Source organism: Coturnix japonica, chromosome 12 (assembly GCF_001577835.2).
Source record: "Coturnix japonica isolate 7356 chromosome 12, Coturnix japonica 2.1, whole genome shotgun sequence".
NCBI lineage: Eukaryota > Metazoa > Chordata > Aves > Galliformes > Phasianidae > Coturnix > Coturnix japonica.
In genome coordinates this window covers 221,838-244,527 of record NC_029527.1, presented here as the reverse complement: position 1 = coordinate 244,527, position 22,690 = coordinate 221,838, and the positions used below count along the sequence as shown (strand labels likewise).

The 22,690-nt window shown below is 50.8% G+C and overlaps 2 protein-coding genes across 3 annotated transcripts; one reads left to right on the top strand and one right to left on the bottom strand.

Moving 5' to 3' along the window:
* The first annotated feature begins 971 nt into the window (after positions 1-971).
* TNNC1 (troponin C1, slow skeletal and cardiac type) lies at positions 972-6,291 on the top strand. The gene is made up of 6 exons (XM_015874475.1): positions 972-1,077; positions 4,057-4,087; positions 4,253-4,399; positions 5,208-5,322; positions 5,426-5,562; positions 6,116-6,291. Exons 1-6 carry the CDS (start codon positions 1,054-1,056, stop codon positions 6,145-6,147), a joined length of 486 nt encoding a protein of 161 aa, XP_015729961.1. The 5' UTR covers positions 972-1,053; the 3' UTR covers positions 6,148-6,291.
* A 5,732-nt stretch (positions 6,292-12,023) lies between these two features.
* Positions 12,024-14,960, bottom strand: RPL29 (ribosomal protein L29). 2 transcript variants are annotated; one of them, XR_001557860.2, is made up of 5 exons: positions 14,125-14,960; positions 13,738-13,917; positions 13,554-13,626; positions 13,120-13,184; positions 12,192-12,238 (listed from the first exon to the last, which is right to left on the bottom strand). XR_001557860.2 is itself a non-coding variant. In XM_015874476.2 (4 exons), exons 2-4 carry the CDS (start codon positions 13,616-13,618, stop codon positions 12,125-12,127), a joined length of 216 nt encoding a protein of 71 aa, XP_015729962.1. In that variant the 5' UTR covers positions 13,619-13,626; positions 13,738-13,855; the 3' UTR covers positions 12,024-12,124. The 2 variants fall into 2 exon arrangements, 1 of the variants encoding a protein (XP_015729962.1); XM_015874476.2 differs by lacking the exon at positions 14,125-14,960 and having other exon boundaries at positions 12,024-12,238; positions 13,582-13,626; positions 13,738-13,855.
* Between the last annotated feature and the right edge of the window lie 7,730 nt (positions 14,961-22,690).

Here is a 22,690-nt window from a genome sequence, read left to right as displayed (position 1 = left end):
GTGCAGCACAGTAATGCAACACGGCGCCGTGCTGAGCAGTACGGAGCCGTGCAGTGTAGTGCTAACGCAGCACTGTGCAGTGTAGTACTGAGCCGTGCAGTGCAGCGCTGTGCAGGCTACATGGGCACCAAGTTTCTGGGCGCTGGTGCTGTCAGCCGGGCTGCGGGGATGCAGCGGCCTTTGTGCCCCCGCTGTGTCACCGAAGCACTGAACAATCCCCGTCCCAAAGGTCGGCGCAGCCCGGCGGTGCCCGCAGACATTGCAGACATTGCTCCATTGCAGCCTCTGCTGCACATCATTGGGCGGGTGCACAAACCCACCGTGGCTCCGGCCGCCGCTGCCGGGTGCTCAGCGGGTTCGGCCAAATTCCGGCTCGCAGCCTGATTTCTTCAGCCGACAATGGCTTTTATTTGCGGAGTTGAAGCCCAGAGCTGCCCCCATCCGTGCGGCTGTGCTGCCAGCAACACCGAGTCCACCAGAGGGAGCGCTGCACCCCCAGGAGCGCTGCCCGCCCGCGCCGCTCCGGTGTTGGTGCATCTCCCTGCCCCGAACAGCCGCTTGTCGCTGGGGTCGAAGCGCCGCCGGCTCCGATCGTGGGCTGCTCCATCCGCGCGGGGCCGGGCCGCAACTCGCCGCTTCCAGGAGGACGGGAATCCAGCCCAGCGAGCAGCGCCTGGCAGCAACCCGGAGCCGTTCGCAGCCCCGGCCGGACCCTCAATGCTCGGGGGATGCTCCCGGTTGGATGCTCCCGGTTTGCCCCTGCCCGGTGCCGCGCGTTTCCCCCGGCTCCTCCAACTTCGTGGTCCCCGACCCCCGGGGCAGCGGTCGGGCTCCGTCTGACCTGCGTTATTCAGCGCGGCCAAGCGGCCCGTGGCGATGCGGCACGGTGCCACGCAGCCCGGGCACGCGGCGAGGCGCTGTGCGGGGCCGGGCCGTGGTGGGCTGGCGCATCCCGTCACCGGCCGCTGCCCCCTATATCAGTGGGGCCGGCGGGGCGGCGGCGGCACAGCGTGTCAGTGACGCCCCCCGGCCCTTCGCTCTCCCTGCCCAGACATGGATGACATCTATAAGGCGGCGGTGAGTGCCCGCCCGGGGCCGGGATGCTGGGGAGGAAGGGGACGAGGAGCTGCCGGCACCGGGGCCGGGTTACGGGACGCCGGCGGGCGGCTCGGCTGGAGTCGAGTCCCCTCGTCTGCGTGAACGTCCCGGCGCTGCCGTGTCCGAACACGGCGGGGTGGAAGCGGCGGCTGCCGGCTGCGGGCACATCCCGGCACGGCACCGCGTCCCACGGAGCGAACGTGATTCGCGTGGGTTACAGAATGATTGATTTGCACGGCTGAAAGGGGATTAGCGAGAGTTCAACCTCACCCTGTCGCTACCGGAGCTTTAAAATCATAAGCGCCGTTGCTTAAATCCCCCCTTCCTCAGCTGAGTGTTTTTCGATGAGACTTTTCAACTCTCTGCTTTGTGCCGTGTTTCTGCCTGGTCCCTCCGCTGCCCGCAGGAATCCGGGCTGGGACTCGGGCTCTCTGGGAATGCGGAGCATCCGGCAGCTGCGCGCAGCGCTGCCCCGCGCACCCGGAACGCTCCGGTCCATAATAAGCTCAGCGCATCATTCTGTAATTTAGACAGAGCGATATGCGGGTGTGATGGGGATGGAAATAGATTCTGTGTGAATCGCTGCTGTGTGCCCGGAGTTAAAATACACCGTAAGAACTGAAGGGTGACTCTTTTTAGTTGTTTTTAACATAGAGTTGACCGGGTTGAAAAATACGTCCTGCAATGACAACTCCAAGAGGTTCAGAGGGAATAAAGGACTTTGCTTAGTTAAACAAAATGGAGGGAAACGAGATGTTGGCAGCTCTCCCTGTTCCCTGGTCAGCCCTTATAGCTGTGACCCCTCCCGGGATCCGGACAACATGTGAGGGATGGGCTGGGAAGCGCATGACGACGTGCTGAGTGCCCCGAGGAGCATGAGGAAGGGACAAGAGTGCGCCCTGTAAGATCAGTGGAAATCCAGCCCGTATAATGAAGCTTTTTAGCTAGTTATGTTCCCTCATGGAGCAGGTCCTTGCTGTACTGTTTAGGGACTTCATGCATTAATTATGAAGAAAGCCTGGGGTGCCTTTCCACCCCAAAGTGAGCAAAAATCCACAGTGAAGGTCATCTCTAGCTGAAGCCTGTAGGTTTCAACCCGAGCCTCCTCCATCTGATAGCCCAAGCAGTGTCCTTGACCTGAGGAATAAGTTGGTGGGCTCTGACAGGGAGCTGCCAGCGCAAAAGCAAAAGGAGAAGAGGCAGAACATGGCTGTAATTGATAGCTGCTTCATGAGTCTGTTCCCGAGATTTTAACTGTAGGAAAATATCTGGCAAAATAAATAAATAAGATCTGAAACTTTTCGTGCCTGACTTCAAATGGAAATATGGGATGGAGAAAAGAGCAGAAAAAGCAAAATCCTGTGTGCTGGGTGTCTGCCTTCCCAGAGCGCAGCAGGACAAACCATTCCCAGGCTGGAGGCAGAGGAGAAAAAAGGAGAAAGCTGTGAACTGTGTCTGTGACCAGGGGCACAATAAACAGCTTGGGAAAAGCCGTGTAGTAAAAGCATCGCTGTGTGGTTCGGTTCCATCCAGCACAGCTCCACATCCATAGTGCTGTACAAAGCCAACATGCAGTAGTTAGAAAAGCCTTGGAAGTAAGGATTTGTTATTTGCTGCGTATATTGATGGCAGCAAACCTACAGGGGTATATACCAACATTATATCCATGTCGAATTCCCTCGGTGCAGCCGCAGAACCCAGTGGGCCTTTGTCTCACCCACTCATGTCTAGATAAGGGTGTGCAGGCACAAAGCTATTTCAGGAGCATTTTTCAGTTCTGTTGAGCGGTGCAGAGTGTTGCCAGGGACAAGTGTCAGAATAACAGGCTGCGGGGCCGCATACCAAAGGCCTGGGAACAATCACAGGGCTCATCTTTATCTCCGGCACCTCCCTCATCAGGGCTTATTAATAGCGAACGCTGCCAGGGGGTCAGGTTACCCAATGGACTGTGGCCATCGGCTGAGCTGCCCAAATGATGCCTGCTCAGGGCTTGGGGTTCTTCCTGCTGCTTTTGCTTCTCACCCCACAAAGGCTCCACAGGGAGCTCAGTGCTGCTCCCTTCCCAGTTCCTGCTAAGATAAAGCACTTTCCCTGCTTTCCAAGTTGTTGTTTGCCAAATCACTGCTTTTTGGGTGGAAAACCATCGGCCTCGCCTCCAAGACAGAGTACTGCTGGGCTGAGGGGTTCTGCTTCAACCCAAACACGGTGGGAGTGGGTGTGGGGGTGTCAGAGACAGCGTGGGAGGAGCATGTAATTGTAAGGGATGTTACTGAAGGGACAGGTGGATGCAGCGCTGGGGCACTGACAAAGCCCATGGCATGGCGGTGTGCTCCAAGGGGATCCGAAAGAAATTCACTCCAGGAGGTTCTGGTGGATTCCTCTTTGCTCTCCTCATCAATTGTCATTAATTGCTGCTAATTGATAAGCTCCCACCGGTGGATGGCAGGGGTAGGAGTGGGTAGATGAGCTGGGTAGGACTTGGGAGCAGTCTGCCAGCTCAACTCATCCAGCTCTGGGCGGCTGCAGGGACCATTTCTTCCAGCTGCTCCCATCTGCCTCAGTTTGCTTCCAGTTCCAGTGCCCAGGTTCAGGGAATGACGGTGACTGCAGCCTGCTGCTCCTCATGCACCATAACCTGTCTGTGGCATGTCCCCATTGCACTGAGGTGATACACTGACCAAAGAATTTACATGAATATTCAGGGTGAAGGAAAACAGGATGAGGGGAATAGAGGCAGAACCTTATAAGAGCAAATTCTGATTTTGGTAGCCAAGACCTTGATGCTTATGATTGTTTATTGAATCTGGGGCTGAAAACAACTGGGGATGGTCTTGGCCATGGCACAAAGATGTCCCTCCTCTGACCAGGTCCCAGCCTGTGAGAGAGCAGCTCTTGGAGGGTTAGCAATGAGTGGCAATGAGGAATTAAAATGGATTGCTCTCTGTCTTTCACTTACAGGTTGAGCAGCTGACAGAAGAACAAAAAAATGGTAGGTGCATCTTTAACCTGACATGGCAGCCTGAGGAGGAGCTCCCAGGGCTCTTGATCCACTAGGATCACATCACAGGCAGCTTCTGTGTCCCCCGGGTGTTCCCACCGGGCAAACCCCCAGCCTGGGGGACAGAACCCACACATCTCTCCATTCTCTTCTCAGAGTTTAAGGCTGCCTTCGACATCTTCGTGCTGGGGGCAGAGGATGGCTGCATCAGCACCAAGGAGCTGGGGAAGGTGATGAGGATGCTGGGGCAGAACCCCACCCCCGAGGAGCTGCAGGAGATGATCGATGAGGTGGATGAGGATGGTGAGAGGTTCTGGTTTCCTCATTTGAAGCCCTGTCCTGTTGCTCAGTGCTCCCTGCTGCCTGTGGGCCTCAGGCAGGATCCATGCGGGACACAGCGCCTGCTGAGAGCCTGGAGCTGGGGTTATGATAGATCCTGAATGCACCCCACGCTTCTGTGTGGTTCCTACAGGGAATTTCCAGACTAATAAACACTATAAAAATGATTCTGACTGTCGTGGCCAGACTACTTGAACCAATTTGGTAGTAACTGGTATTGCATAAATGTCACAATTTGTCAACATTTATCAGCAGGAAAGTCTTTCACCGCTCTAACATATATGGACATAAACACGTATACTGATCAAATCAGTGTGTGCACACAAAACCAGTGTGCAGGCTGGAGGGAAAGACTGTGCCAAGAAACTGGAAAACAGAAAAGTGGCCCCAAATCATGCAAAGCCTTAGTGCCATTGAAAACAACAGTGCTACGCTGCTGGTGCAAAAATAGTGCATGAATACCTGCCTGCTGGAGTTTTCATTATTAATGAGATGGACAGGTGCCTCCAGGGTAGGAATTCACATTCATCAAAGCTTCCAGTCCTGTTTTGCAGTATATTTGGTTTGCTGGGGCAAAATGGCTACAAAAGGTAAAAAAACCAAGAGCAATGAATTCAATCCATGGTTTCAGTTGCTCACTCCAGCCTGCAAGCTGCCTCCTGCCACAGAGCTGCTCTCTGAGTTCGGTCCTGCAGTTCCTAGCAGGAACTTTGTCCTCTCACTTGGCTTTACCTGTGCACCCACTGCCTGACGGTGTTCATTCTGCACACAGGCAGCGGCACCGTGGACTTCGATGAGTTCCTTGTTATGATGGTCCGGTGTATGAAAGATGACAGCAAAGGAAAAACTGAAGAGGAACTTTCAGATCTCTTCAGGATGTTTGATAAGTAAGAACCACAGCCACAGTGTGGGTGATGGGAGAGGTGAGATGGCCCCAGCTCACCTCCCCAGTGTGCGGGTCCCTTCCTAAGCTCCTCTGTGCTCACACAGGAATGCTGATGGCTACATCGATCTTGAAGAACTGAAGATCATGCTGCAGGCAACTGGAGAGACGATCACTGAGGATGACATAGAAGAACTGATGAAAGATGGGGACAAAAACAATGATGGCAGGATTGACTATGACGGTAGGAGTCTTTCTTGCCTGAAGTTTGGTTGTGAGTCTTTGAGCAGCTCCCATGGTCTCAGTTGTCTTTGGGGGCAGGTGTGAGCTTGTGCAGAGCTGGGCAATGCTCCTGATCCCATCCTGGCTTTGTATGGAGCTGGGGAGGTTGTAAAATGTTTGCAAGGACCTGGGCATCCCTTAACTTCCTACTGATGCTGTACAGCAAGGTTTGCTTTCACTGAGACCTGCCCGTCTGCTTTTGCCACCTAAACACCAGCATCAGCACTGAGGGGCTGTTATTTTGGACACGGCGCTGTCAAAAGGATCTGCAGGCTGTTTTTGAGTGGAGTCTGTGGCCGGGGGTGACACTGGGCACTGGTGACATTTCCACTGCAGGCATGAGGAGCTCTGGCCATGGCCAGAGGAGCAGTAGCCATCTGCCTGGCTTCTTGTGCTTCAGTTAGATGGAAATAGAGAAAGGGCCGTGGAGAGCTGCCAAGCGCGTACTATGGCAGCTGTGAAAGCACTTCAGTGCCACCTAATAGCCCTCATCTCTGATGTCTCCCCCTTGGCAGAGTTCCTGGAGTTCATGAAGGGAGTTGAATAAATCTGAGGCCAGATGGACAGCCCGAATCTCTGAAACCCCTTCTGCTCTGTGACTCAGCTTCTCGGTTCTGTCCCCTGGCTGCCGGCATGAAGACTGAGCGCTGAGAAGGGTGGCCATAGGGAAAATAAAGAGTGTTGCTATCAAGTGCTTCTGGTAGTGGTTCCTTGGCAGTACGGTGAGCGCTGCACCTTGGCCATAGGCTCACAACCAAAGGGGACGCTCCTCGTGGCTCTGGGTGCCTGCCAGGGAGTCGCCATGTTGTGCTGCCCCACTGGTCACAGCATGTGAGGGCAGCAGGGGCCTGCACTGGTGCCTGCTGGTTTAACTGGAGCCCTGGCAACATTTTAGTGATGAAACATGAATTAACAACCACTTGTTCCATTACTAAAACCCCTGGGAAAGGAGCATCTCCTTTCCTCCCTGACATTCCTACAACTGTCCCAAAGACATCCCTCCCCCCCTCCCTATCCTGATGTCCACTCTGTGGTACATACAGAGGGAAAATTATATTTGGAAGCACCTCTTCCTTGTCTCACTCTGTGTGGAGGGAGGCAGGTGGTCCTGCAAGGGAGCAGCGCTGTAGCACTACGGCATCTCACACTGAATCTGAATCACAACATTTCTCCCTTAGAAATCCCACCTGTTTGGGTGCCAAGGGTCCCGAGCAGGGCTTGACCCTGACACAGTCTCAGTATCCACATTCAGGGTGGCAGCAGGGTTAGGAGGACAAGTGGTGCTGTTTCTGATGCCTTGGGCACCGTCTTCTCTCTCCCCAAGGAAGTGTGGCATTCCTATGGTATTAGCAGCTCCCCCTGCACATAGCTGCCTCCTCCCATCAAATTACATCCCAGCACGGCTCACACATTGTGTTCATGTTGCTAAAATCAAATGTTTACTCAAGCAAAATAAATATTGGCAGGGCACAGCACCAGGCTGCTCTGTGCAAGCCCTGCAGGTGCTGCCCTTGACCTCAGGGCAGGTGTCACCATCTTCCTTCCTTCTGTCCTTCCTCCTAAAATACGTCTTCCCAGTGGGAAAAAACAACAACAAAACCAAAGCCACACATCAACACAACGAGCAGCTCTAGCTTTGCCTCGACGCACACTGTCATTTCTAACAGTAGTGAAATATTATTAATTCACACCAAACAGGCTTGAGGTTAAAGCAGCTTAAGTGAGGATGTGAGAGGGGTTGTGTTTTAACCCTGCACAAAGAGCAACAAATGTTTTGCCCAAGCAGAGCTTGTAACATCAGATAAAACAAAGAAATGAGCTCGGGCAGCAGATTGTCCTTAAAACCCAGGAACATCTTTAACCATTCATCTGGAAAACACAGACAAACGCCCCAAAGGTCAGGAGCCCTCAGTGCCACGGCTCCTGGGCCACACACAGCCCAGTGCAGAGCAAGGAGCCTGTGCTCGGTGCCCACTCAGTGCTACTACCCAAAGGAAATAGCCCCAGATAGAGCCACACCTGTATGCGAGCCCCCTTCAGAAAGGCTCAGGGAAGGGGTAATAGCTCTCCCTGCCTCCCCTCTGGGCCAGCCCCCAGGTTTCTGCTGATTCAGCAGAACTGAAGATGCACCAGAAGCCAGCAAAGGAGCAGAAAGGCGTTGGAATGAACAGCGCTGTGGTGGGAAGTGCTGCTGTTACTGTCCTGCCTTCAATGAACCTGCTGCCTTGATACCATGAAGGTCTTCAACTGGACGATTCCACAACAGTCATTTTCCACCTCCCGAGCAGCACAGCTCCCTTCACAAGACCCACTGGGGCCTCCTGCATCTGGGGAAACAATTGGGATGTTTTACCCACACCTGGAAATCGCACAAGAGGTGCAGACAACTGCGCTTCAGCCACACTCATAATCACAGCAATGCTACAGCTTAAAATTCAGCCTTTTTCCTTCTGACCAGCACAACGAGGTGGCAGGGAATTTCCCCACAGCCATTCAGCCAACAAGCAACCCACACTCCTGTCACATCTCAATGGGCACCACTGGCAGCTCCACTGCCTTCTTTTGTCCCAACCAAATCCCAACACGGACATCTCCAGCACATCTACTACCACTGAGTTATGGACATGAGAGGAAATAAGGAACTCCCCCAGTTTAACCTGTCCCTCTTTTTGGCCCAAGTTGTGGCTCTTGGGGGAGACCTGGGCTCCACTGTGAGACCAAGGAAAAGGAGAGGAGCCATCCAGCCACATCTCAGCACTCTGCCCTTGGTTCAAGAGTGCCAGGAGTATGGGCACAGGTAGCAGCCACACACAACCACCTCTCTTTTCCCTCAGAGCAAAACAGGGATGACAGTGACTGGAGATGAACAGAACCAAAGCATTGTAGCAGCTGAAACTTCTTCCTACAAGAGCGGGAATTCTGGGGGATATTTGTGCCTTTTCGGTCCCTATCGCTGAGGATCAGCAGGTCAACACGCTCAGTGTAAAGTCAGAAAAACTTCTGCAAGACCCATTTGTCTTAACACATGGACTGTCGTCCGAGAGTAAGGCAGTAAATGCCACGGGGTGGGGTGGGTAGATTTCACTGTTGGCTAAAGCACGGGAACAACTGCATCAGGAATTTAACACAACATGATAGACAGCCAAGCGGCTCAGACAGACCTGCAGCTGGCACAGTCAGCCCTGTTACAGCCTCCACGCAGGAGATGTGCCTGGATACACACTAAGAAAACTCAGAACCCCACGTATGTGTGTAACTCACAGATCTGCAGTTTCCCCTGGATGTTGTATTGTGGTGCCACAGGGATTTAAGGAACTTGTCACACTCACAAGCTCTGCTCGAAAAAAGAAAAAAAAAGTCATCAAAACATCTGCTTTTTTTCCTTTTTCCTAATCAGACAGAAGCCATTCTGTAGAACAGCCCACACACCTGCACTGCCCAGGTGAGACACAGAGCTGTGCTGCCATGTGATGTAACATGTGTCACCGGACGCAGCCGCAGCTCTTGGGTGACTTGTCTGCTCGAGTTGGGTGGCAGCAGATTCAATTCCTACAATAGTTTGAAGCAAGTTTGCCACAAGGGCAACAGAAATGAGCTGATCTATGCCAGATACACAACATTTCACTGTGCCAGATCCACTGCTGTGAGGGAATGCCTGTGGCAGCAGGCAACTCAAGTTCTGTTCATGCATTTTCTGCTGGAACAAGCTCCTGAGAGGTGGTGGAGGGGCCAGAACAAGGTGCATCAAGTCCTTCTTCTCATTTTCACAACAAACATCAACGTCTCTGGTGATGACCGTGTCCCATCAGGGCATTCCCCACTGCTTTGAGCTCTCCTTCCCATTTCTGTACTCTGCACTTTCAGTGCAGTTACTCACCTCTGCAAAATGAGCTGCTCAGTGTTCGGTTACGTGCCCTTTGCACCCTATTTTTTTTCCTCTGTAGGGAAAACAGGAGCCAACCTAGAACTTAATACTGAGCCCTCTTCATTGCAAAGGGGAGAAATCATCAGCACGTATAAAAAGTATAAACTGATGTGTGTCACTGACTAAGCAGAGGCTCCTCAGAAACATCCCCTTCTGATGGGATACCAAGGACTTAGTCATGTGAGTTTTGAAGTTTCTAAATGTCGAAGATGACAGAGCTCTGCATAATGGGAATGGCTCCAAGTGATCTGCAGCTGCCGGTTCCATCTGCCCTGCTTTGATCTGCTCTGCAGATGTCATCCTCCCAGAAAGGATCGCCAGCCTCCCTCAGCCAACAGAAAGCAGGACAGAATTTACATGACTGCACACGCAAATCTAAGTGCAGGAATACCCACTGCAGGGCCATGCCAGCACAGGTACACATCTGCGGCTTTCCCTTCTGTGCTGGCACATCATCCTCAAGGAAGGGAAGGAGGGAACTCTCAAACTGAATCATTGTGGAGTTATAAACTGCCAATATTCGGGCAGCGTCCCACAGGAACACCACGTGTGTGGGGAAATCACAGAGAGGTGCACATGACAACAAACCTGACACCGAGCTGCTGGAGCAGCTCGCACTCCTGCCTTTTGCTACACAATGATGCCTGGATTAAGGTTACATTCCTCTCTGCTGCATTTTGTCACGCAGACGCTATTTTGGTCAGAAAGTCAGCAAGCCCATATTTGGGAAGCTGTCCCACTGAAGGGCAGCATGAAGGGCGGCATGAAAAGGCAGCTTCGAGGCAGGCCTGGGGAAAACAGAGCCACTGGCTGCCCATATTCCATTTTCTGCCTCTCATTGATGTGCACTTCCCATTCTCTGCCCAAACCTTGTCCTTCTTCCCTCAGTCCACACCCTGTGGGTAAGATGCTCTCACAGCACAAGCCCTATGGGGGCAGACACACGGAGTTCAGGTCTCCCTTCCATGACAGAAACATCTCAGTGCAGAATTCATAGTGTAGCACTCAAAGCAGATGTAAGATTTGCAGACACACAAGTAAAGGTGCAGCAAAACAAATGCCAAGATCCCTCTTTAAGGTTTGTGCTTTTTCTTTAACTATTACCACCATACAGCCCTGCAGAACACTGACCTTCATTTAGGCAGCTGGATCAGCCACTCCACCTCCTCCAGCACCAGCAGCATCCCAAAGTGACGTGTGTATTGATCGGAACCACAGCTGTGAGGCCAGGCTTTTGTAGACAAGCTCAGTGCACTAAGGAAGGCAGATACCGTGCAATTCAGAGACCTCTGATCTCAGTTACCACCAGCATTTAAACACTGTAGAGCTGTGTCTGGTGTAGCCAGCTGCCATAAAACTTTTCAAGGATGACTGTCATCTTCAGGATCCTCTCCCCAGACAAGAACGGGCTTTTGGCTCATTTGAAGGCAACAGGAACCAGCCTTTTTGTCTTAAAGATTCAAAAGATTTTATCCCGTGACACAAATCTCGTGACTGCTCTCTCCAAACAAGACCACACTGCCCTCCCTACCAGCACGTTGCTCTTGCAGAGAAATTAAGTTCTACAAGCTGAGAAAGTTCAGCCTCGAGGAGTCCAAGAGATGCACACAGCAGGACTCACACAGGCTGAGGGTGATCATCTCTCTAGCTGCAAGGACACTCCTGCAGCTGCAATCAGTCACTGTGTTGGTTGGCCCAGGGCTGGACCAGGAAAAAAAATAAATAAAAATCATTTGTAAACTGAGAATTCTTTTAGAAGCACTTTGGGCCACAGAGAATTCAAAATACTTACTCCAACAAAGTATTTCATTACACTAATTGGCTAAGCAATATACACAGATATATGTATTAAACATTAACTTTCATTAATTGGATGTTTCAGTTTAAATATTGATTTTTCACCCAGCAGGTTTTTACTGCCCTATTTTCACACTTCCAGCCCTTGTTGATTTGTGGATTTACACCACCGGGTGGACAAGGGCTGAAATTGCAGTTTCAATGAGGGTTTGGTGCTTGAACAGTAACACAGAGGTGCTAAGTGTTCTTAACACCTGTTCTGTGTGTAAAGAACAGCCCTCCAGGTCTGGTTGTGCTCTAACAGCACTTAGAACTGCTGCACAAATCACAGTATGAGACAGCTGTGAACACACAACCATTATCAAAACCAGTTCTATCTGTACTGAATACTGTCACCTAAGAGCCCAACCAATGCAAATTATTATTGCTTGTCTGTTTTAAAGCTCCACTCAGCAACAACTTCACAAACTGAAAACAGGCTGAGAGTTATTAGATGCTCACAGTCTACACCAATGATTGCAGCAGAACAGCACTGAGGAAGGAGCAGCTGTTTCATCCAGGACTTCTGAGCCCAAGAACAGCAACACAACCTCTGCAGTCATCTGACAGGGAACAAAACCACACACTGGTCACAACGTGCAGATGTGACGACACACAACTGGCATTTATAATAAAACTCAAGGCACTTTTGAGGTCCCTCCTCAAATTCAGAAGGTGAAAATTTTATATCCAATTTTATTTGTACAAGAATGCTTCAAACATACGAGCCAAAAGACAAACTGGGTCTTCGTCTTGAACCAGGTCAGTCCTTTTTCTGCAGAGCTGCCTGCTTGGCATTGTTGGCCTGCATCTTCTTCAGCCCCTTCTTGTTGTGTTTCTTGGCAAATCTCATGTTCCTCAGGAACTTGGGATCAACCTGCGATAACAAAGGAAACGTGAGCCCCGCTGTCAAAGGGACACGTGTATTTCCATCACATCCCAGTTATTGCAATTCCAGCTGTGATTAATGCAGATACATTTTCTGATCTGATATTAGCAGAACTACTTTAGCCACTCAGCCATCCCTTAAACTGCCCCATTGAGACGCATCTCCTACTTTACTCCAAGGAACATCTTCCCCAGTACACACAGCTCGCCGGATTTTTGCCATCTTAACTCACACGTACTTGGTACAAAGCAACACTCCCAGATCACACGAGCATTTGCAGAGCGCTGAACCCTCACTGAGCTTGGCTGGAAATCTGCTTTTCAGAGGAGAAGTTTCCCATCTACCAGACAGAATCACAGCACTCTCCCAAACCAGAACAACACCCTTTTCTCTTTTTCTCTCTGCTGTTTGGGGGCAGTTAGCAGCGTACCAAGCTTTTGGTATTGAGATAATGCACAGTTCTGCCATTTCCACGTGTACCGCCCAGCAACAGCAATGCTTTTCTGGAGGACATTCTGTGTATCAATACAGATGTTACAACACCACAACGGTAGGGAGGAGACACAGCAGGATTTAAAGTGAATGAGAGTGAATGAGAGCAGTGAAACACTGACGTGTGTTTGCTTCATTGGAAGCAGCATTTAGTGATGCTGATCCCAAGCAGCACAAGAGCTAAAAAGCAGCTTTGTAGGAATACAGTGCGGGTTTCATGTGGGTTAGAACTAACACAGCAACAAATGAGGTGAGTAAACAAGGCAAAAGAAGCCCACAACCAGAACCTGCAAAAACACCAACAGCCAAAAGTGAGAAACAGCAGCACGGGACGTTCTGAGTCTGAACAGGTTGGAAACACGAGCAGAAACACTCACCCCTTTGAGAGACTCGTATCGATGTTTTCTGGGCTTCTTGATGCCATTTCTGTGCCACTTACGGGCTACGTGAAAAACAGGGAAACAACACGGGTCAGAACTTGGACTAGAAGAGCTCCGTGAGCTCTTTTAAACACTGTGGAACTGACACAGCACAGGATCCCAGGCCGCCCCTCAGATCATCCGGCTGCAGGTGCGGGGCGCGGCCATTCCCGGCACACCGAGCTCTCAGCGCTGTGAACCCTCCACGAGCAGCTCGGAGCCGCGTGTTACCGCTCACACACACGCGGCGCTTCCACTCGGCACGGACCGGCCTCAGCCGCCTCCATTGGCCGCGTGCAGCACCGCGAGGCCGGGCCGGGCCCGGCGGCTCCTCCCGTCAGCACCGGCAGCTCCCGCTCCATCCCGCTCCCCCCCCGGCTTCTCTCCCTCACCACAGCCGGGCCCGGGGCGGTGACTCACACTGATTGTGCGTGGTGTGGTTCTTGGACTTGGCCATGGCGGCACCTGCGGACAGAGGACACGGCTCGGCTCAGCGCGGCTCCCCCCGCCCGCCGGGAGCGGCAGCTGAGACCGGATGGAGCCGGATGGAGCCGGATCGAACCGAGCGGCACCTACCGAACCACGGCGGGGCGGGAACCGGAAGAGAAAGGAGCCGCAAGGGAACCTGGGAAATGGGGGTAGGCGGAACCGGAAGTATGGACCGGAAGCCAGTTGGTCGGGGTGCAACAAGCGCCGCTGGCACGGAGGTTCCGCCACGCGAACGTTCCTCCCTGATGTCCCGCTCGGGCCCGGCGGCTGCGTGACGTGTATTGCGAAACGAAACGAAGCGACACAAAACACAAACCACAACATTCCCATAAATAAAGAGTTTCTTTGACAACGTGTCCTCCCTGTAAGTGTGCCTGTATCACGCCATCCAGTGGCTGTTGTGCTCAGCCCCATCGGTACTGATCGGTACTGATCAGTATTTATCGGTATTGATCGGTATTTATCGGTACTGACCGGAAAGGCTTTGCTGTGTTCGGTCGAAAAGGGCCCGGCGGTGCTGTGAGCCCACACTAACAGCTGGAGGTGAGCACAGCTCCGGGCCACAAATGGAGCCGGAGCAGCCGGATGGAGGAGCAGCGATATCAGCACAGAGCGGCACTAGAGGGAGCCGGAGCACAACGGATGGCGGCACTATGGGACACACCGCCCCAGCAGGAGAGGGGACACCCAGCAAATGGCAGCGGGACACGCTGAAACTTCCCAGCTGACTCGGCATCTCACCCCACTGTGTTATTTTGTTGTCATTTCCTTAAAGAAGAACATTAAAAACATGAGTTTTCTTTTTGAAAGTGCCATCCGATCTGCAGTGATTCTGTCCTTAAACCTGCCCCTCAGAGCGCCTGGCAGGGCTGCTCCGAACGAGACAAAGCGGCGACAACTGCTGTCAATCGTCAGACCGTGAGGGTCCGAGAAGGGGAATCCCTGAAGCAGAAGCGACCCGGAGTGGTCTGAGAGCTGCTGGTGCTGCCCTGAGGAGCATCCCTTGATGCTGGTCAATTCCTCCTTGATAAAAGAAGGAAGGCTTCCCCGGTGCACCAGGATATGATGGGAATGGGGAAAGTTTTCCAGCATAGTGTTGTGAAGCCCAGGGAACTCGATGGAGTCAGCACGGTGGGCGCAGGATGCCTGGCCCATCACAGAGCACAGGGGCTGCTGCATCCTTGCTGCGTCCTCAGTGGAGGTGCTGGAACATTCATGTTGACCATCTGCAGTGGGAAGCTGCTCTGGATGGCTTATGTGGACTTCCACTGATCTGCCCAGAAAATGGCTTAGAATTCAGTGAACCCAAAGTTACACATAAATTAGATCTTCCCCATTTCGGGGCTTGCAACCAAAATATATCATCATAGCAATAAATACATAGAACTGTAGAGTATGGTTTGTTTTGTTTGTTTGTTTGTTCATTTATTTATCTGAGACATTCCAATGGTGCCATTGGATTTAGGGAGAGCTCAGGGATTTAAAAGATTTCCCTCTGTGTCAGTCCTGTCCAGCTGCAGATCTGGCTGGTTGCCTCCAGAATCAACTGGTGCCAATGCCTGGAGTGCCCGACAGGAGGGGAGGACGGTCTGCAGGGGTGGATGTTTTGGGGAGGTTACTGGAACAGAAAAGCAGTCGGGTGGTGAACAGGGCCACCAAGATGCTGCAGCAGGATGGAAGCAGGTCGGCTCCTTCATGCAGCTTTGCTGCACCTCAACCCCTCCCCACACTCCAGCTGGATTTAACGGGCTTTTTTTTTTTCCTTTTTTTTTTTTTTTTTTTTTTTTTCCATTCAATCTTGTTTCCCATTTTACACTTTTGCTTTAGAACAGCTCAGGAACCACCAGCAACAAGCAAATAGGGAGCTGGAGATTTCCATATTCCTGATAGACTCCAGGAGCCGAGTGAGTGCGGCCAGAGGAAACGGGATGTGTGCAGGGAAATACAGCCAGTGCTGACAAAAATCACCCAAATCACTGCAGACACCAGCACAGCTCCCTCCAGAGCATCATTAACACTTGAAGAAATCACATCGAGGTCATATTTTGCACTGGGATTTCAGATCTGTCACCCAGGCACAGCTTTTGTCCTCCTGCCTGGTGCAGGGTTGGAGGGGACAGAGCTTGGTGAGATGAGCTTTGCAGCAGGATCAGGTAGCTTTTCAGCAACAGTAAAAGGGATCTGCTTTAGCTCTGCCTTATCTGCATGGCAAGGATTACTGAAAAACCGTGTTGACAAATACCACGGTCTCAAGAGGAAATATGAACTTCCGCACAAAGGCGGCTTGTTTGTGCAAAGCGGGGAGGGAATAAAAAGCTGCCAAAAAGCTGACGTTAAACCCTGTGCTTACCTGTGATTCACATGATACCATGACTGAAGCCTTTCGTTTGCAGCACCATAATCCAAGATGTTCTTTCCACAAAGTGAGAAAGTAGGTTAGCGTGGAGGCAGGGCTGGGGAGGGGGAAGGGGATAAGCGGAGCCCGATGCTGCATATACTATGAGCAGAGCTAGAGTATATGCAGCATTTAGTTTTTAGCTTGAGGCTAAAAAAAGAGGAAAAAAAGAGAACTAGAGAGGAAGATCTCTCTTAACACTGCAGCTATTTATCACCCGTGACATGGACTTAAATCACTCAAGTAGTCTTCACTCAGTGCAAGATCACAATGCTAAAGTCAAGCCAAGAGCTTGGTATTCCGTACAACAGCCTGTGGACCAAGGGAAGCAAAGGTGCTGAGTGGGTTAATTCATACCTGTTGCACTGCTCTATGCTCAGCATCATCTTGCAAACCCTGCTCTGAGTACAGCCCATGCCCTTCTGTGCCATTCCCTGCCTGCAGTGGGCATGGCACAATAGGGAAGGGGACAGCAATCACACTCAGGGCTGCTGCATCCATTAAAATAATATGACTCATCCATTAGAATAATGCTGATATGACCTTGACATCCAGGAGGGGCACCACATCACTGCTCTTCTGCTTAGCGTGGTAGGATGCCTCAGGAGTATATATGGGACACAGGCTTGGTCCTTCTCAAGACTTTTTCCAAACTCATTTTTCAAACCTGTCCCAGAACAGGCAGATGACACAGGGCATTCCAGGTGCCAGTTGCTCTCTCATGCTCAGGGAAGATGAGCACTGCAGGAAGGGGTTTTAATGACCATCGTCCCTGGCTGGTGGCTCTCAGCTCTTTCTCTATGAACACAGATGACATGGATGTGGGCAGGGGATTTGCACTGTGTCAAGCAGCCCCTCAGGACTCCCAGCTCTGCAGCTCTGTGCCAGCTATCTGACAGACAGCTGCCCAGGCAGTGCAAAGACCCATCCACCACTGGATGCTGATCATGTCAGGAGCACATATTTGGAAAAAGAGTAAAAAAAAAAAGCCCCTCCTTTGGCACTTTCCCAGTTTCTAGAAGCAAGGGCATTTCTTTACTCAAACGTAATGTTCTTCTATTGAACAGGCAGTACTGCCCATACCTTGGCTATCTAATGCACAGAAATCAGTAGGTAACTGAGGTGATGATTTCTGCAAGTCAGTGGTGCTCCTTGCGCCTCCCTGCTGTCCTCTGTCTGGATTGTTCCAGCTCATCCCTCTTGGCTTTCTGGGATGCTGAGCAGAGACACCTGCAAGATACCAGCAGCAAGACAGACTTCCTCTTTGCAGCACATCTCTTGTTCTGTTTTTTCCCTGCTTTTAGCTGCACTGATGCACCAGACACTTGATTCTTGGCTGCAGCATCCGCTGCTTGAGCCTACTAGTGGTTTTGTGCTGGGATCTCTTCAGTAGGGTGTGCTAATTAAGAGATCACATTTCCATCAGAACCTCTAATGCTAATGCACCTCAGTGTGCTTCATGAATGCTGTAAGAGCTTGCTGCAATCAGACCAGCTCTCTTGGAAGGATGCTTAATATCCTGCTGGCAGCAGTAGGAACTTTCCCAAACACCACCCCCTGATTTTAAGGACATAAATTATTGAACAGCCCAGTGGTGTTGCCCTTGTACAAAGTCAGCACTGAGAAACGACTGATGTCCTCCTTGCACATAATTAAACTGAAAACTTAACTGCACTATGGCTGTATGGGATGGGGTTTGCAAGCAGATTTGTTGCAGAGTTCAGCATTCCCACTGGGAAAGCCTGCATTTTCATGACATTTAACGTGGGTTTGAATATGCTTCTTTGTGCCCCAGCCTGGTGTGGACCAAAGTGCTGTACTGCACTTGGTGTCAGCATCAGTGAGAAACAAATAAAACTTGTGCCCAACGCTTTTTGGAAACGGTGCTTAAATCCACTTTTTCTAGTATGATGCCAGCTGCCCCACTGTGAAGTGGGCTTCATTAGGAACCTGAGATAGCCTGGACTGTGGCATCCCACCCAGGAGGAGGACATCGGCATGGACACAGCTACGCTCCATCCACCAGCAGTGCCTGAGCTGCATCCCACAAGAGCAGATGCCTGTGGCCAGCCCTTCCCTTTTGCATCAGCCCCATCTCAAGCTGCCATCTGTGTTAAGGCTGACCTGACTGATGGTTTGATGATGATAAAAACACATTTGCTCCTCCTGCAATTTTAGCCAGGCTTTTCAATCCACTTCAGGGCGAAGTGCAATAAATCTCCAGGAAGTTTCTGGCAGGTGGATGCCTTTAAATCCCCATCTGTAGGACACACCTGATGCCTTCAGAGTGGAGGGGAAGGGCAGAGTGCCCAGCTAAGGTCTGGGGACAGGCAGACTTCAGGCATTTTCCACTCTAGTGTAAGAAAGCAGGTGACAGTTAAATGGAGTAGGGCAGAGCATGCAGTGCAGACACCAGCAGCCCATTCTCCCTCCTTTCCCCCTACCCTGCTTCCTTTCAGTTGTGGAGTAATCTTGAGAAATTACAGCTAAAACTGTTTTTTTTCTTTTTCTTTTTTTTTTCCCTGCTCTTGCTACCTGAAACAACCTTCTGTTTTTATGCAACCCTCAAAGTATTTTTTACAGCAGCTCTTCCTCCTGCCGTTAAATATTTATATGAGAGGCCACGTGGTTTTGCTGGAGCAGGATGGTGCAGTGCTGGAAACCTCGGTGAGCCAGATTTAAATAGCAATGAGACTGCAGGCACTCACAAAGCACCTGTGTTGATTCCTCCCATTCCCCAACCTGCTGCAGTGCTTCCTGGAGCATCCCCAGCATCACATCCTCACCCCCACAGCTCGGGCACTCAGTAAGTGCTCAGTGTCTGACCAGCAGAGCCCTGTGGGGAGAGAAGGCAGGCTGAGCTGCTCGTGTGCCCGGATGGGCTGCAGATGTAGGTAATGGAGACCTGGGGATGGACCTGGAAGCGGTCTGATGGTCATGGAGCAGCACACGACTACCATCTGCTGCAGGACAGGAGCATCAGTGCCCTGCTACTAAGGGTCTTTGTCTCTCACACCCCAACTCCTTCCTTGCTCTGCTTTATTTTGGGAAGATGAAGATGGTGGAGGGAGGATACTTGTCTCAGTGCTTTGCAGTTGCTGTAGCAACTGTGGTATCTCTGGTGGCAGGAGCACACGCTTCCTACAGTCAGCATCATTGTGAGCCTGCTGCTTGCATTCAGATATTCTATTCCCTGCTAGAAAAAAAGCCCCATGCCTGCCTCCCAGCCAGCAGCAGCTAGAGACCAGGCTGTGCTGCTGAAGCAGCAGCAGTGGCGCAGGCAAGGCATGCCGAGCTGGAGGGATGCTGCTGTGCCTGCCATCTCCCAGGCAATCTTCTGAGCACGAGTCAAAGCCGCCTCCAAAGCCTCCACTGCTCCTCTCTGGCTCCTCAGCAAGAACAACCCTGCCTTACAGCTTCTGCTTTGGGAAAAAAATTACAGTGACTCTTGATCAAAGCATTCTCAGCAGTAGAGGATCTGCACAAGCTTTGCTGAGTTACTTTCCTGATTAATGACTTCTAAATAATAGAGCTTTGTTCACAGGCTGCATTCATTTAATGTCCATTTCCAGTCATTTTGTAAGGCTTTGCCTAGTCAATTGAAAATCCCATTACTCCCCTGTTTCCACCAGATTTGTAAATCACAAGCTGTAACCAAATATCCCTTCCTTTCCTTTGGGAATCCAAAGAGACAGAGCTCCTTGGACCAGCCTCTTCTCAGATCCTCAAGTACCCATTTGCTCTCAAGGCACCAAAACCAGGCACGTTTGGTCAGGGATGTGTTCATACAACCTCTGCCCTACTTTTGTGTCTCAAGTCATAGGAATCCTCTGGCCCCATGTCACCAGACACATCCCTTCAGAGCCCACCAACGTCTGCTCAGTCCCCTGCATGTGAACCACCCCTTCTCCCTAGAACAGGACTTTAGCCTCAGCACAAGCAAAGCACACATTGCTGGCCTCTATCCCACACATCTAACAATCCACATCAGCTGGTAGGGATGGAGGAGAACAAAGCAAACAGAGCTTCATAATTTCTCCTCAGCCATTTTACTTGGGTTAGGTCTATTTTGGTTTTCTTTGCAGAATTAAGCCCTGGGCTTTCATAAATGGGGAGACCTGCCTTGCTTTTCCAGAAGGTGCTGATCCGACCTTTCCACCACCTGCTTTTGGGATGGCCAGAGCAGGCAAAAGCCACAAGTTGGGCTGGTCTTCACAAAATGGGAAGGCAGAGAGATGCTGCCACTTGGAGGCTGCACCTTGAGCACTTGCTGGTGGTAACAAAGACTTTCTGCCCTCTTCTGGTGCCTTGACAGAAATGAGCGATGCTCAGGCAGGCCCGCAGTCACCCAAGATGGGGTTTTCCACCTCACTCATTGCTTGATAAGCTGGTTTTCTGGGCTGTAGCTGAAGCTTTATGTCCCCTGGGAAGCTCTCTTTAGGAGCAGGTTTGCAGCTGGGGAATGTTTCACTGCTATTTTCAGCCTGTGATGTTTTCCTTTTCTTTCTTTTTTTTCTTTCTTTTTTTTCTTTTCCTTTCTTTTTTTTTCTTTTTTCTTTTTTTTTCTTTTTTTCCTTCAAAACACAACAACAACAACAAAAAAAAACACAACACTGTCAACAAGTCACAGAAGAGTGATCTCAGTCTAAAATACGAGCTCTGGCATGGTTTGGTATTTGACTCAGAAGCCACTTCCCATCTTTGGAGACTTGAAGTATGTTCCACTCCGTCATCCTGAAAGTCTTTAAACACTTACTAAAACAGAGTTTATTTATCCACAGTCAGAGCAGCCTATCTATTATCTCAAAGGCTGAATTCAGAAAGTCTTTACAGAAATTTATTGGTCTCATTCCTACCAGACTGAACAGAAGTTTTCCACCGAGTCTGTCAAAATAGAAATGTCTCAATTCCAATTTCCTTCAGTCTTCAGCAAGACATCACATTAATTGTGTTAAAAAGCACTTTTATTAGTTACTGAGAAAGCAGGAATCTGGCAACTCTTCTTGACCACTAGCTATTAACTTCTGTGATGTCTCCTTTAACATCGGTTTGATCCAATGCAGTGGTTTTCTCCACCAGCAAGCTCAGCAGTGGCTGGAGCCAGCAGGACTGACTCCAGATGAGGATTATTGCCATCAGGGCTCAAGGGCTCCTATTGCTGCCTGGGTAAATCTTGTCTGCCCCTCTCAAGGCTTGTTTGCATTTCTGTTGTTGGAAAAAAAGATGTGGAGGCACATTGAGAGCCAATAAATACATACAGAACAATTTCATCTACACTTGTGATGCTTTCAGCAGGACTCAGGCAGCCATCTCATAGCTTGCAGGAACTTAGTTTCAGTCCGACTTCGTGCAGGGCTACGTTTCAGCCAACAGCTCAACACTGCAGCCATCAACAGCACCAACTCTGCAAGCTTAGGAAAAACCTCATCTCCTCCCCCGACCTCCACAGAGTGCTCTGAGATCACTCCCATGCTGGCACTACGGGGGTACTGACATTTCATGGAACAAACTCTGATCTATCTCTTTCTTGCTACCAGCTGCCCCTGCTCACACTTGGGGATGGATGAGACCTGCTCCTCTTGAAGCACCAGGAGGGGTTAGCACAGGCTTGATGCCTTCAGGAGTGGAAGCAGGCTATGTTTTGAAATGTACACACTTAATGCAGTTTGGCTTGTTGGATGCTCTGATGCCTGTGAAAGGATCCATGTAAGCAACCAGTCAATGGAAGCCTAGGCAGATGAGCTTTCAGAGTTGATATCCCACTTCATCCATTATCACATTAACTTGAACTCACCTGAAGAAAATAAACTGCGACTCTTGTGGCACCAGTGTAAGCATGTGCCACAGGGAACTCTTTTCACATTAGCCAAAGAAAGCCAGTGGTGCTTTCAAGCACTGACCCATTCACTGTTTCTTAAGACTGGATAGTGTGAAGTGCTGTGGCAGACTGATGACACCTGCTGTTTCCATATGTCCTGGTTTTAAGCCCAAATTGCTCCTTGGCTGCACCATGGCTTGCCTTACATTCTGCCTGGATGAAGAGGAGAACCAGGCTCCTCATTTCCATCTTTTCAGCCTTCTGGGACTGCCACATCCAGCCCAAAGCACAGCCCTGCCACGTGCCCTTTGCACAGCTGGCAAGAGCCTCAATTATAGGCCACTAGACCCGCTGTTTACAGGAAGTGCCGGCACAGAGCATGGAATTAGAAAGACCACAAGGAAATGAGGGATTATTTACTGGAGATTAAAGGACGTGGAAAAACCACAGGGCAAATCAGTGGGGCCTAAGCAATGGCAGCTGCTATTTCAGTCTCCCAGCTGCTGGCATTTGCACAGGTCACTCCGCAATGGGAGAATTCGGGAGGAATTTAGTGGGATGGATGATGCTTGCTCTGTTTTTTGGGCCAGTAAAACACACCAAAGCAGGTCTGTTTAGGACCTGCTGGACAGAGATACAGGATGTCCACTCCACTTTCTCTCTTCCTCAGCCAGTTCCACGAGTCTTTCTTCCCCTCCAATGCAATTTCTGCTTTTGGGCTGCATGCCCAGGCCAAGTTGCTCCAGCATGAACCCCCCCTGGTGCAGCTTGAAGCCATTTCCTCTGGTCCTATCACCAGTTACACTACAGAACAGACCGACCCCGAG

What these genes read in the sequence shown, in the direction of transcription:
- RPL29 (XM_015874476.2), bottom strand. Translation starts at nt 13,618, where the DNA reads ATGGCCAAGTCCAAGAACCACACCACGCACAATCAGT. An exon ending in CCACACCACGCACAATCAGT is followed by an intron (nt 13,185 to 13,581) that starts GTGAGTCACCGC and finishes TTTTTCACGTAG; the next exon opens with CCCGTAAGTGGCACAGAAAT. An exon ending in GATACGAGTCTCTCAAAGGG is followed by an intron (nt 12,239 to 13,119) that starts GTGAGTGTTTCT and finishes TTGTTATCGCAG; the next exon opens with GTTGATCCCAAGTTCCTGAG.
- TNNC1 (XM_015874475.1), top strand. Translation starts at nt 1,054, where the DNA reads ATGGATGACATCTATAAGGCGGCG. An exon ending in CGATGAGGTGGATGAGGATG is followed by an intron (nt 4,400 to 5,207) that starts GTGAGAGGTTCT and finishes TTCTGCACACAG; the next exon opens with GCAGCGGCACCGTGGACTTC. An exon ending in CTCTTCAGGATGTTTGATAA is followed by an intron (nt 5,323 to 5,425) that starts GTAAGAACCACA and finishes GTGCTCACACAG; the next exon opens with GAATGCTGATGGCTACATCG.